This window comes from Amblyomma maculatum, chromosome 8 (assembly GCF_055883805.1).
Source record: "Amblyomma maculatum isolate TAMU_Amacu chromosome 8, ASM5588380v1, whole genome shotgun sequence".
NCBI lineage: Eukaryota > Metazoa > Arthropoda > Arachnida > Ixodida > Ixodidae > Amblyomma > Amblyomma maculatum.
Genome location: NC_139351.1, coordinates 98,606,549 through 98,620,932, shown reverse-complemented (window position 1 = coordinate 98,620,932; position 14,384 = coordinate 98,606,549). Strand labels below are relative to the sequence as shown.

Here is a 14,384-nt window from a genome sequence, read left to right as displayed (position 1 = left end):
GATTCTTTTATGCTTCTTTATTGTGTATAAAGGCTTCTACATAAACTTCAGAATGCAGCTATTGTTGCTGGAATCCTAGCCCAGATTTTGATGCGGCATCAGTTATGGGAATTCCGTAGGTTTGGTCTGCTTTCATTTGGTCTACTGACCGACAACCTTACAATTTGTTGACTGAAACTGTCCGCTTCGTCTTGACCGCCGCATTTCCCTTCGGTGAGGAAGGCGGAAGTCTTCGTCAGGAAATCGGAACAAGCATGAATTAGCGTCTCGGCAGGTTGTCTCATGCAGGATCAAAGTGCTATTGTCTTTATAACGCTAAACATCGGCATCTATACGCGCTTTCTGGAGGCCGGAAGATGAAATACCATCTACTCCAGATTTCGTCCATCTTTGCCTGAGTAGGTAAAGACGCTGAAGGCGACGTCCGAAACGGAGCCTGAATTGACGGTTTCAAGTACTCATAGCCTAACGCGTGAGCAAAAATACTAACCAGATAACGGCTAAACAAGTAAGCGGCAAATTTAGTCTTTTTGTCTCAACGCGGTATCGAAACAGCTCGGCAGCGAAGATTTTATTGGTGCGTTTATTTTTGTTTGCAAAATATGTGACATATGTAGACCGGCATATGCTGGAAATGCTGATAGTGGCGCAGCTGCTGGCAATTCGGGCACGACATGTGATCTTGTTATGTTTCCCAAACCGCAGACACTGACGTGCGTCCTTGCAGCGCAAGCCTGGATGTTTCAGAACGTCATACAGGAGTTCTGCCGCATTAATTATGAATGCAGCAGCGGGTAAAATGAGCGCCATGGCAGGAGGAGCGCTACAGAAGCTAGTTTTGAATTACGTGCGTAGCTTCCAGTTTAGGAAGAAGAGAATAGATATGCTTAAATGCAATTCGACACAAGTGTATTCCAGATACTAGACTACAAAGGATAATTACCCATGGAACAGGACGAGTTGTAGGAGGAATTGACGGATGGTGAGACGCGAATGAAACCCGATATGATTGGATCCCGGTTCGGACCTCCTATTTCCAACTAACGTATTGACGTTCGGGCGGCGTTGTAAAAATCTTTGTCGTGCGCTGTTCAGGGTCACTTCATTCTTGTGGGAAACCACTTCTATCCGCGATTTATTGAGGTCACATTATCCTTCGTCGTCATGACACCGCATGTCGCGGCCCAATCAGCAGGCTCCGCCATACCGAGCTTTGGCATTGAGACGTGCGACCGCGGTCTAGCCTTGCATGCCCCTTGGATCCTAAATTTAACACTGGCACGAAGCTACTGAGCAGGTTCGTACAGCTTGTATAATAGGTGGGCTATGTATCTACGTCACTACGCTCAACTTGGACAGCTGGCCGATTATTGAGATCTTAGCCGGAATGTAAGTGTGGGGACATAAGGGTAAAATGGTGTCCTTCATTCTTTCAAATGTTGCAGGAGCATTGCAAAGGTCGAAAGGCATAAGAGTAAATTTGAACAGACCATCAGAATTAACAAATGCGGTATTAGAGCGGTGTATCGCTTCCATAGAGACCTGTCAGTTCGCTGAACGTAAATTCAGAGAGGAACCTAATTCAGCGGCTTGCAAGCCGTCCAGTGCGCTGTCGATGCGTGGAGGGGATAGATGCCTTTCTTTGTATTGTTATTAAGTCGGCGGTAATGCATACTGAAGCGGATGGAGCCATATTTCTGCCTAACGAGCACAACAGGCGGCGCCCTAGGGCAGTTTGAGGGCTGAATGATGCCGTTCTAGAGCATCTGATATACCTGCTCCTAAATAACCTGGCGCTCAGTTGCTGATACACGATAGGACCGCTGTCGCAGTGGTGCATGGGCTCCAGTGCTGATCTGTTGAGTCACAGTTGAATACCGGACTAGGGAACCTTGATGGGGGTCGCGAAGGAGAAGCTGAACTGCTGAAGTAGGGTAAGAAGTTAGGATCGGTGAGGCGTAGGAAGACTGGCGTCGGTGGTGTGGCGGTCTGTGGAAGAGTGAGCATATACAGAAAGGGAAGCGCTGGGCGCAGTCATTGCAAGGTATGGCGTGTCGATAGCCTCTTCACGGATAACAGTTGTGATCGGCTGTAGGCTCCTGAGACATTCAGTGTGGCGCAAAGCAGTGGGTAGGGAAACGGATTAGAGACCCACAGCGCTGAGAAGCAAGCAGAAATAGTGAGCACAGAATAAAGCAACAGAAGACACTTTAAGCGCTGAAATGTATGTGCTGGCGGTAAGAGAACAGTTTGATCGCATACGGAGTCACAATAAATATTTACATGCAGGGAAGAACAGGGAGGAATGCCGATGTATTCGGTGACGAGTGCTTCAGCGCACAAGCTGGAAGGAAGGGTTTCTGGAATGGGTTAGGGAAGCACGGGAAACTCAACTTCAGCGCAACCACAATTGATTATAGCGGCGTGACGTGGCAGGACATTCCAGCATATGATGACATCTTGTGAGAAACGTGGCAGCACCACGAACTCAATTGTATAAACACAATTTTGATTACAATTCGAGCGGTGCACGCTGTTAAATACTTGATATGCTGAGCGCTGACCGTTAGGAACGAAGGACCTGCAATTGGCGTCTTCACTTTAAAGAGCTACAAAGTTTCGCGTCCATTACCGAAATCGCAGCCCCAGTGTCAATTAGGGCCATGGAAGAAACAACCTTGACCAAAACGTCAATACAGTTGGCAACAGCGGCCTCTAGTTTTCCTCACTTAAAGCGTTTGGTCTACGTCGCATCGTAGAGATAGAGCGGCGTCGCCGCGACTGTGAACGGCGGTGAGAAATGGCTGAGCGGTCTGGTGACGAATCGCTGTATGCAGTAGGCGCAGTAGGCACAGAATACTGAGACGTCGAAGACCAGTACGCAGAACCTAGGGTAGGTGGGGCTGACACTGGCTGACTGTTCCGGCAAAAGCGGGTAATATGCCCAGCAAGCCCGCAAGTGTAACAAATTGGGCGGTTATCTGCTGTGCGCCAGGAATTGCATGATATATATATATATATATATATATATATATATATATATATATATATATATATATATATATATATATATATATATATCATGCTCTATCTCACCGGCGTAGCAAACCTATGGTTTCGAAACCATGAAGCGGACATTCCATCATGGTCCGCGTTTAAAACCAGCTTCTCTGAAGTTTTCGGCCGACCAGCTGTGAGGAAACTCCGCGCTGAACAGCGCTTGCGTACGCGGTCTCAGCAAGTTGGCGAAAATTTCATGAGCTATATCGAGGACGTCGTCGACTTGTGCAAGCGCGTTAACCCACACATGTCAGAGGCCGAGAAGATCAAGCACATTCTGCAAGGCATCGATGACGATGCCTTTCAGATGCTGTCGGCTCGAGATATCCGCACCGTCGCGGAAGTGGTCACACTGTGCCAAAGTTATGATGAACTGCGGGAACAAAGGGCCATAACTCGCGCGAACACCATGCACTCTGAGTCCCTTGCTGGCCTGACAGATGCAGGCGAACATTCTGCGCTCCTGCCACAAATTAAGACGTTCATTCGGGAATAAGTTGCTCGACAGCTCTCTCTTATATCCTGCCATCAAGAACCTTCCTCACACCTAGCTCCCAGTTTGCGCCACATTATTCAAGAACAGGTAGCTGAATCTCTTTCTCCAGCCCCTCAACCCATGCCTGTTACAGCGCCGTTAACATACGCGGCTGTTGCGGCCCGACCGCCACCTACATATGCTCCACCGCCACCAGCCTACGTTCAGCCGCCTCCTGTGCCTGCGCGAGAACCTGCACAGTTTATGCGACCGGCTCCAAGACCACGTAATCCCTGGCGCACGACGGATAACCGGCCAATTTGCTATACTTGCGGGCTTGCTGGACACATTTCTCGTTATTGCCGCAACCGTCTCCCGGTGTCGGCACCACCTACTCATGGTTCTGCATACTGGTCTCCGACGCCTCAGTATTCCGCGCCTACTGAGCCCCCAGCCCGCCCTCAGTTCTCCCCAGACCGCTCAGCCATGTCCGACCGCCGTTCACAGTCGCCGCGACGCCGCTCTATCTCTCCGATGCGACGTCGACAGAACACTTCACATGAGGAAAACTAGAGGCCGCTGTTCCTGAGGCGAGAACTGCGACCCAGTCGAACTTCCCAAGTCCTCATCTGTCGCCGACAAACCTAATTGAAGTTTTCGTCGAGGGTGTTGCTGTCATGGCCCTAATTGACACTGGTGCCGCGATTTCGGTAATGGACGCGAAACTATGTCGCACTTTAAAGAAAGTGAAGACGCCAATTGCGGGACTTTCGTTGCGAACGGCCAGCGCTCAGCATATCAAGCCTTTAGCAGCGTGCACCGCTCGAGTAGTTATCCAGAATTCCCTTTATACGATTGAGTTCGTCGTGCTGCCAAGTTGCTCGCACGCTGTAATTTTAAGCTGGGATTTCCTGTCGCGTCATGCTGCTATTATCGATTGTGCTCGAGCTGAAGTGGGGTTCTCGACGGTGCCCGGTGCCTTACCAGACGCTGATCAATCAAATTCCGGTGCTAAAGCCCTCGTCGCCGAAGATATCGACCTTCCTCCCTGCTCTTCAGTGCTTGTTCGTGTCGCTTGTGCATCTATTAGCGATGACACCGTTCTCTTCACACCCGCCCATACTTTCTTACGCCGCAAGTGCCTCCCATTGCCCTCCGCAGTGCTCGCTATTTCCGCTGGCCTTTCCATGTTATGGGTCTCTAACCCATTTAACTCCCCTACTGCATTGCGCCATGGCGAATGCCTCGGAAGTATCCAGCCAGTCGCATCTCTTCTGATCTTTGAGGAACCTGACGACGCGCCGCACTGTGCCGTGACTGCGCTCAGCCCCCCTTCACCTGCGCCCGCTCCCCCCTCTACAGACTTGTTCCTCCGTTCCATCGATGCCGATCTTCCTCCAGAGCAGCGCACTCAGCTTTTGAACCTACTACATCACTTTCGCTCCTCCTTCGACTCTCATCAAAGTTCTTTGGGTCAAACTTCTACAGTCACTCATCGCATCGACACCGGCACCCACGCACCACTATACGACAGCGCCCCTATCGTGTGTCTGCAACCGAACGCCAGGCTATTGAAGAGCAAGTGGACCTAATGATCCAGAATGGCGTGATTCAGCCCTCAAGCAGCCCTTGGGCCTCAACTGTTGTCCTTGTAAAAAAGAAAGATGGTTCTATCCGTTTCTGTGTCGATTATCACCGCCTTAATAAGATTACCGCAGCGGTGGCGTAGCGGTAGAACATCCGCCTCGCATGCAAGAGGACCGGGGTTCAAATCCCGGTGCCGCGCAATTCTCCACCGGATGACAAAAAAAAAAAAAGAAAAAAAAAAAAAATCCGCGTGTCGATGGAATTGCATATACAGGTTTGGGGTGCGACCTGATGCCGGTGAACACCTCCGGCAACGCACTCCCTCACCAGAACAGGAGTTGGCCACCCTGGTGCAGTAATTGGCCACAACCTCCTATGATAAGCTCCATAAAACCTCGGCCCTCAGTCACCAGCGGCTGCGGAACAACTGACCACGGCGGCGGTCAGACCTGTGACGCAGCAGGGGGTGCTAAGAAAGCCTGGCTCCGCTGGACAGGCCGCCATTGGAAACTTGCCCTGGCAACGTTTAATGCTAGAACCCTAGCTAGTGAAGCTAGTTTAGCAGTGCTGTTAGAGGAACTAGAGGGCATGAAATGGGATGTCATAGGGCTTAGTGAGGTTAGGAGGCCGAATGAGGCATATACTGTACTGAAGGATGGGCATGTACTGTGTTATCGAGGTTTACCAGAGAGGCGACAACTAGGAGTAGGTTTCCTTGTCAATAAGTATATAGCGGGTAATATAGATGAATTCTATAGTATTAATGAGAGGGTTGCAGGCATCGTAATTAGGCTTAATAAGCGGTATAAACTGAAGGTTGTACAGGCCTATGCACCTACATGTAGTTATGATGACCAGGCAGTTGAAAGCTTCTATGAAGATGTAGAATCGGCAATGCGAAAAGTAAAGACGCAGTATACTGTACTAATGGGCGACTTCAATGCCAAGGTAGGGAAAAAACAGGCAGGAGGCAAGGCATTAGGTGAATATGGCATTGGTTCTAGGAATAGCAGGGGGGAGTTACTAGTTGAGTTTGCAGAGCGCAATAACTTACGAATCATGAATACCTTCTTTAGCAAACGGAAGAACCGAAAATGGACATGGAAAAGTCCTAACGGAGAGACTAAAAATGAAATCGACTTCATAATGTGTTCAACCCCCGCCATTGTGCAGGATGTAGAGGTAATCGGGAAAGTTCGATGTAGTGACCACAGGATGGTGAGGTCCCGAATTAGCCTAAATCTGAAGGAACGCAATAGATTAGTAAGAAAGAAACCCATCAACGAATTAGCGGTGAGGGGGAGGGCAGAAGAGTTCAGGATCTCGCTACAGAATAGGTATTCAGCTCTAACTGAGGATGGCGACATTACCCTAGAGGCAAGGAACAATAATTTCAGAGATATCATTACTGAGTGCGCGGTAGAAGTAGGCGGTAGGATAGTTAGAAAGGCTATCGGTAAGCTGTCTAAGGAGACGAAAGATTTGATTAAGAAACGGCAGAGTATGAAAGCTTCCAATCCAAAAGACCAGATCGAATTGGCCGAGATATCAAAGCTAATCAATAAGCGCAAGGTGGCCGATATAAGGAAGTATAACATGGAGAAAATTGAGCATGCTGTAAAGAACGGGGGAAGCCTTAAAGCGGTAAAGAAGAAATTGGGCATAGGCAAAAACCAGATGTATGCGATAAAGGACAAGGCGGGCAACGTCATCACTAATATGGACAAGATAGTCAAAGTAGCCGAGGAGTTCTATACAGATCTCTACAGCAGCCAAAGTAGTCAGGACCGTAATGAGATTGGCGGTAGGGAAAAACAGTCAGACGTTCCACCAGTGACGAAGGACGAGGTCAAGAAAGCACTAGAAACTATGAAAAGGGGGAAATCAGCTGGAGAGGATCAGATAACTACAGATTTGCTGAAGGACGGGGGGGATATCGTTCTAGAAAAACTGGCCACCCTGTATACGCAGTGCCTGGTGTCATCGACGGTACCGGAAGCATGGAAGAATGCAAACATTATCCTCATTCACAAGAAAGGGGACTCTAAGGACCTTAAAAATTACAGACCAATCAGCTTACTGTCTGTTACGTATAAGGTATTTACTAAGGTAATCGCTAATAGAATCAGGACAACCTTAGACTGCAATCAAGCAAAGGATCAAGCAGGGTTTCGGAAACGGTACTCTACTATCGATCATATCCATACCATCAATCAGGTGATAGAAAAATGCGCGGAATATAACCAGCCCTTATACATAGCATTCATAGATTACGAAAAAGCATTTGACTCAGTTGAAACCTCGGCGGTGATGCAGGCATTGCGAAATCAGGGGGTAGACGAGCCGTACGTGAAAGTGCTGGAAGATATATATAGTGGCTGCACAGCAACCATAGTTCTGCATAAAGAAAGTAACAAAATTCCCATAAAGAAAGGTGTTAGGCAAGGAGACACAATCTCCCCAGTACTATTCACAGCTTGTTTAGAGGAAGTATTCAGAGACTTGGAATGGGAGCAGTTAGGGATAAGGGTAGATGGAGAATACCTCAGTAATCTGCGATTTGCTGACGACATTGCCTTGCTAAGCACCTCGGGGGATGAACTGCAAATAATGATTGATGACCTAGACAGAAAAAGTAGAAAGGTAGGCTTGAAAATCAATATGCAGAAGACTAAGGTAATGTTCAACAGCCTCGGGAAGGAACAGGAGTTTACATTAGGTAGCGAAATACTGGAAGTAGTAGGCGAATATATCTACTTAGGACAGGTAGTAACCGCAGATCCGGACCATGAAAAGGAAATAACAAGAAGAATAAGATTGGGATGGAGCGCATTTGGCAAGCACTCGCAGATTATGACTAGCAGCTTACCGGTATCGCTCAAGAGGAAAGTATACAACAGTTGCATCTTGCCTGTACTCACCTATGGGGCTGAAACGTGGAGGCTAACCAAGAGAGTTCTACCTAAGTTGAGGACAACCCAGAGGGCTATGGAACGAAAAATGGTAGGGGTAACATTAAGAGATAGAAAGCGTGCAGAGTGGGTCAGAGAAATAACTCAAGTTGACGACATTCTAGTGGAAATTAAGAAGAAGAAATGGACATGGGCAGGACATGTAGTGCGAAGAGAGGATAACCGATGGTCGCTGAGGGTAACAAACTGGATTCCAAGGGAAGGAAAGCGTAGCAGGGGGCGGCAGAAAGTTAGGTGGGCGGATGAGATTAAGAAGTTCGCAGGGGTCAAGTGGATGCAGCTAGCACAGAACCGGGTTAAGTGGAGAGATATGGGAGAGGCCTTCGCCCTGCAGTGGGTATAATCAGGCTGATGATGATGATGATGATGATGATGATGAATAAGATTACGCGAAAGGACGTCTATCCTCTCCCACGCATCGACGACGCTCTCGATTGTTTGCAAGGCGCCGAACTCTTTTCTTCCCTAGATTTACGTTCCGGGTACCGGCAAGTCCCCTTGGAAGCGGCTGATCGCCCCAAAACCGCCTTTGTAACTCCCGACGGCTTGTACGAATTCACAGTTATGCCGTTTGGCCTTTGTAATGCTCCGGCAACATTTGAGCGGATGATGGACACCATTTTGCGTGGCCTAAAGTGGAAGACATGCCTCTGCTACCTCGATGACATTGTCGTCTTTTCACCTGACTTTGACACACACCTCTACTGTCTGAAGCACGTTTTGACCTGCCTATCTGTTGCCGGACTGCAGCTGAATTTGAAAAAATGTCGTTTTGCCGCCCGCCAGCTCACCATTCTCGGCCACGTTGTTTTCAAAGAAGGTGTATCTCCAGACCCTGCCAAACTTCGTGCCGTAACAGCGCCTTTCCTAAACCGACTTCCATCAAAGATCTACGTAGCTTCCTCGGACTGTGCTCTTACTTTCGCCGCTTTATTAGGAATTTTGCTTCCATTGCTGCTCCCTTGACAGAACTTCTGTCCGGCAGTTCCGACCTTTCGTCGTGGTCACCAGCGTGCGACGATGCCTTCAATGCTTTACGACACATCCTCACGGCACTGCCTGTCCTACGTCACTTCGACCCCACAGCGCCTATTGAGGTCCACACAGACGCCAGTGGTATTGGTCTCGGCGCTATGCTCGCCCAGCGCAAAGCAGGTCATACTGAATACGTGGTCGTCTATGCTAGCCGTACGCTCATGAAGGCTGAATCCAATTACTCTGTCACTGAAAAAGAATGCTTAGCGATTATTTGGGCTCTTACTAAATTCCGCCCTTACCTCTATGGTCGCCCTTTTGACGTAGTAACGGACCACCATGCGCTTTGCTAGCTTTCCTCACTGAAAGACCCGTCCGGCAGACTGGCAAGATGGGCTATTCGCCTGTAGGAATATGATGTCCGCGTTGTTTGCCGCTCTGGCCGCAAACATCACGATGCCGATGCACTTTCCCGCTGCCCCCTTACAGCTGAGGTCGCGAGCCTTTCCCCTTCCGACGATTCCCCGCCATCGCTTCACATCAATGACATGCCGTCAGCGCAGCGGCAAGATCCTTGGATAAACTATCCTCGATTTTATCTCCAATCCTACAGCTGCTTATCCATCGCGTGCTCTCCGCCGCCATGCTTCTCACTTCGCCATTCGTGATAACCGCCTCTACCGCCGCAACTACTGTGCAGATGGCCGCAAGTGGTTGCTAGTTATTCCCCGGCAGCTACGTTCGCAAATTTGTGACTATTTCCACGCTGACCCACAATCCGGTCACGCGGTCGTCTTCAAGACATACACTCGTCTCCGGCTGCGTTACTACTGGCGGGGTATGTACACCTTTGTACTCAAGTACGTTCGCTCATGCCTCACCTGTCAACGTCGCAAGCCATCTCCTCAACGTTCTGCTAGAGAGTTGCTGCCGTTACCCAGCCCACCACGTCCTTTCGACCGCGTCGGCATTGATTTGTACGGGCCGCTTCCCTACACTGCGGCAGGCAACCGCTTGGCTATCGTCGTTGACCATCTGACGAGGTATGCCGAAACCGCCACACTTCCATCTGCCACAGCGTCAGAAGTAGCTTCCTTCATTTTGCAGCGATTTATTCTTCGCCATGGCGCACCTCGAAACATGCTCAGCGACAGAGGACGCGTTTTCTTGAGTGACGTTGTGAAAGCCTTGCTCACCAAGTGCAACATTATTCACAGAACCACCTCCGCCTATCATCCCCAGACTAATGGCCTCACTGAGCGTTTCAATCATACCCTTGCCGACATGCTATGTACGTCTCCTCCAACCACTCAAACTGGGACCTCGTCCTTCCGTATGTCACGTACGCATACAATACCGCAACGCAGTCTACTACTGGCTTCTCTCCTTTTTTTCTCCTCTACGGCCGTCACCCCTCTGCTACAATCGACACCATATTCCCGTATCAGCCAGACATATCAGAGTATACACCTGCGTCTCAAGCAGCCCAGCATGCGGAAGACTGTCGACAAATCGCCCGCGCATTTACGGCTAACACCCAGTACCGCCATAAATCCAACCATGACAGCCAACACTCGACACCGCACTTCTCGTCTGGCGCTCTTGTGTGGCTATGGATACCTTCCAATGCCCCTGGACTGTCTTCAAAATTTCTTGATAAATACCATGGCCCATACCGTGTTCTGGAGCGCACCTCTCCGGTTAATTATGTGGTGGAACCTGTTACGCCGTCCCATGATCTACGCCGGCGCGGACGCGAGATTGTTCACGTCCAGCGCCTCAAACCCTATTACGACCCTGCCGTCTTGCTCACGCCGTAAGTCGCCAGGATGTCTCCTCTTCGTCCCGCGGGTAATTGTGAAGAGGAAGAAGTGCACAAGGAACATGCCAGTCAGTGGCATCGTGATCGCTGCGCGTGCTGGACCTGACTGTGTTCGCTGCCGCTGTATTCGCCGCTGATCTGCTCAGTCCTGCTGATCAAGTCGTGTTGATCTGCTGAATAAACCGCCCATTCTTACAATATATATATATATATATATATATGAAGGAACGAAGCCAACAGTCGGCGAGGCCAAAGAAAGCGTTGGGGATAGTACTTTTTTTTTTTTATTTTTACTTGGATAATCACAGAAATTAGTAGTGTAATCTGTTTAGGGGAAATATAATTAAACACAAAGTAGAAGAAAAAACAACGTGCCGATGGTGGGAGCCGAACCCACGACCTCCGAATATCGCGTCCGGTGCTCTACCAACTGAGCTACATCGGCCGCTGTCCCCCCTGCTACTTGCTTGGGTATTTATGTTGTCTGTATATGAACCTTGAGAGTGTTCACCAGCGCCACCCTCAGCCAAAGCGGCGGACGTGGAACGTCCTTTGTTACCGCCAGAGTCACGTAGAACGTGATCAAGAGCGAGGGCGAAAGCTGTGCTAGAACCCTCTTACGCTGCCTATGGCCTCAAGACTGCCAAGACTGCCTCAAGACTGCTGAGGGTGGCGCTGGTGAACACTCTCAAGGTTCATATACAGACAACATAAATACCCAAGCAAGTAGCAGGGGGGACAGCGGCCGATGTAGCTCAGTTGGTAGAGCACCGGACGCGATATTCGGAGGTCGTGGGTTCGGCTCCCACCATCGGCACGTTGTTTTTTCTTCTACTTTGTGTTTAATTATATTCCCCTAAACAGATTACACTACTAATTTCTGTGATTATCCAAGTAAACATTAAAAAAAAAAAAGAAAGTACTATCCCCAACGCTTTCTTTGGCCTCGCCGACTGTTGGCTTCTTTCCTTCATGTATTATAACGAGCACCCTCATTTCCCCTTAATTGATCTGCTTATATATATATATATATATATATATATAGGTAGCGTATGAGGGTTCAAGCACAGCTTTCGCCCTCGCTCTTGATCACGTTCTACGTGACGCTGGCGGTAACACAGGACGTTCCACGTCCGTCGCTGTGGTCCAGGGTGGCGCTGGTGAACACTCTCAAGGTTCGTATACAGACAACATTAATACCCGAGAAAGTAGCAGGGGGGACAGCGGCCGATGTAGCTCAGTTGGAAGAGCACCAGACGCGATATTCGGAGGTCGTGGGTTCAGTCCCCACCATCGGCACGTTGTTTTGTCTTCTACTTTGTGTTTAATTATCTTTACCCTAAGCAGATTACATTACTCATTTCTGTGATTATCCAAGTAAAAATTAAAAAAAGGACATAAAACATAATCCCCAATGCTTTCCTTGGCCTCGCCGACTGTTGGCTCCTTTCCTTCATGTATTATAACGAGCACCCTCATTTCCCCTTCATTTATCTGCTTATATACATATATATATATATACATATATATATATATACATATATACATACATACATACATACATATATATATATATATATATATATATATATATACATATATATATATATATATACATATATATATATATACATATATATATATATATATATACATATATATATATATATATATATATACATATATATATATATATATATATATACATATATATATATACATATACATATATATATATATATATACATATACATATATATATATATATATATATACATATATATATATACATATACATATATATATATATATATATATATATATATATATATATATATATATATATATATATATATATATATATATATATATATATAACCTACTGCAACCTAGTAAATTAATGAAGGCATGCAGACTCATATCAAGACCTACAGGCAGCCATATCATAAATGGCATATCCAAATAGACACTGCAGCTGCGACATCTTAAGTCATCTTAAGCTGCAGCTGCAGCTTAAGATGACTTTTACGCCGAGCCACAATGCAGACGATAACGCCAGTCGCTGCCTAAGCTGAGGAGTGCCGAGGGTCTCTAGACAGACAAAGTAGCACATACGTTTTGAATTTTGAGCTGCCTTCATTACGAAATGTCACGAACAGGCTTTGTGCTTGCGCCACACTGCCGACGCTCCTATTGCGCTCAGTTTCGGCTTCGCGCCAGGAAAAGTGCCGGATTTGTTCGCGCTGCCTAAGGCTAGAAAACTAATTTGAAAAATGAAAAGAAAGTAAGAAAAAGAAATGTCGCGTGTGTCGTTTACAGCATCAAATTCCTAATTGAGACTAGCCACCCGACTACGATAGATTTTTTTTTTAATAACTTCACGGAAAAATAGAGCAGTTTTGCAGTGTATTGTCTCCGCCAGAGGAGAGAGTTTGCACCTGCAAATATTTTGTTTCTATGGTGAAACCAATTATTTCAGGTATTTTTGAATATGTTCTCTGAAACACCCGGTATAGACTGAAATCTCTGAATCGACACTGTGCTTCCTCTCTTAAAGGTTACACGCACGCTTGACCATGAAAGCGTTTTTTATTGCCCTCAGCGTGTTTATTTTCCTTTCCAGAGCCCAACCAGATGAGCGTGACTCCCTGAAGCTATCGAAATGGTAATGGCATATTTGCAAGTCGTTTGCTCCAGTCGGTTTTTCTTATTGCACACGTACGACAGAGATAGTCCCTCTTTTGGTTTGTAGTTAAGTTTTGACGGAAAAAATGTAATTTGTGGTATAGAAATCGAAGAGTTGAATATTTCTCGTAAACCCCCGCGGACATCTCACCAGGCGGTAAGTAAGTGGAAGTTAAAGGAGAGGATACGGAGTGGAGGGCTCTGGAACAGTTTAGATTGCCTGGAAATGTCAAGAGTGCACTGAGGTCGCACACTACACGGACACGATTGCTTTATATCTCTATCAAAACGTGAGCCCTGCGAGGGGATTCGAACGCGAGCGCCACGGTTCAGCAGCCGAGCTTCTTCACCACTGAGCCACCGCAGCGAGTTTTTTTCGTTTATTGCACGGGAAAACTTCCGTAAAATAAAGAAAAACTTCACTTACTTAAACTTCTCTATGTTTACAGTTACCGGGCTGCTTAATACGAGCCCGCCATATTCCTAGCCCGACATTTTGCACCATCCTCAAAACATCAAAATTCTGGGAGGCAAACACATGAATTTAGATACGGTATCCACTTGGAGGTTCTTCACGTGCAGCATATACACTCTTCACCAAAGCACACTGCTCCCGAAACACGGATTTCGACGATCTTGGTGGCTCGGCATGCCTGTCCATCATACGGCTTTTCCAAAGACTGAACAGTCCAATCAACACAAATAGATCATAAGGCACAACAGAGTGTTTGTCAGGAGGCAAAAATGTAATAGTATATGGTGTAATTTTATGTCCTTTTTAAAAGTTCCTTGTAGTACGTCCCGAAAG

General features: G+C 47.4%; 1 protein-coding gene across 1 annotated transcript in view; it reads left to right on the top strand.

Moving 5' to 3' along the window:
• LOC146181936 (uncharacterized) overlaps positions 1-14,384 on the top strand; it is a 29,382-nt gene that overhangs the window by 426 nt on the left and 14,572 nt on the right. Inside the window, exon 2 of the mRNA XM_084575579.1 lies at positions 13,515-13,556. Within this exon, the coding sequence (XP_084431705.1) occupies positions 13,515-13,556 (42 nt within the window). The remainder of the gene's footprint in view (positions 1-13,514; positions 13,557-14,384) is intronic.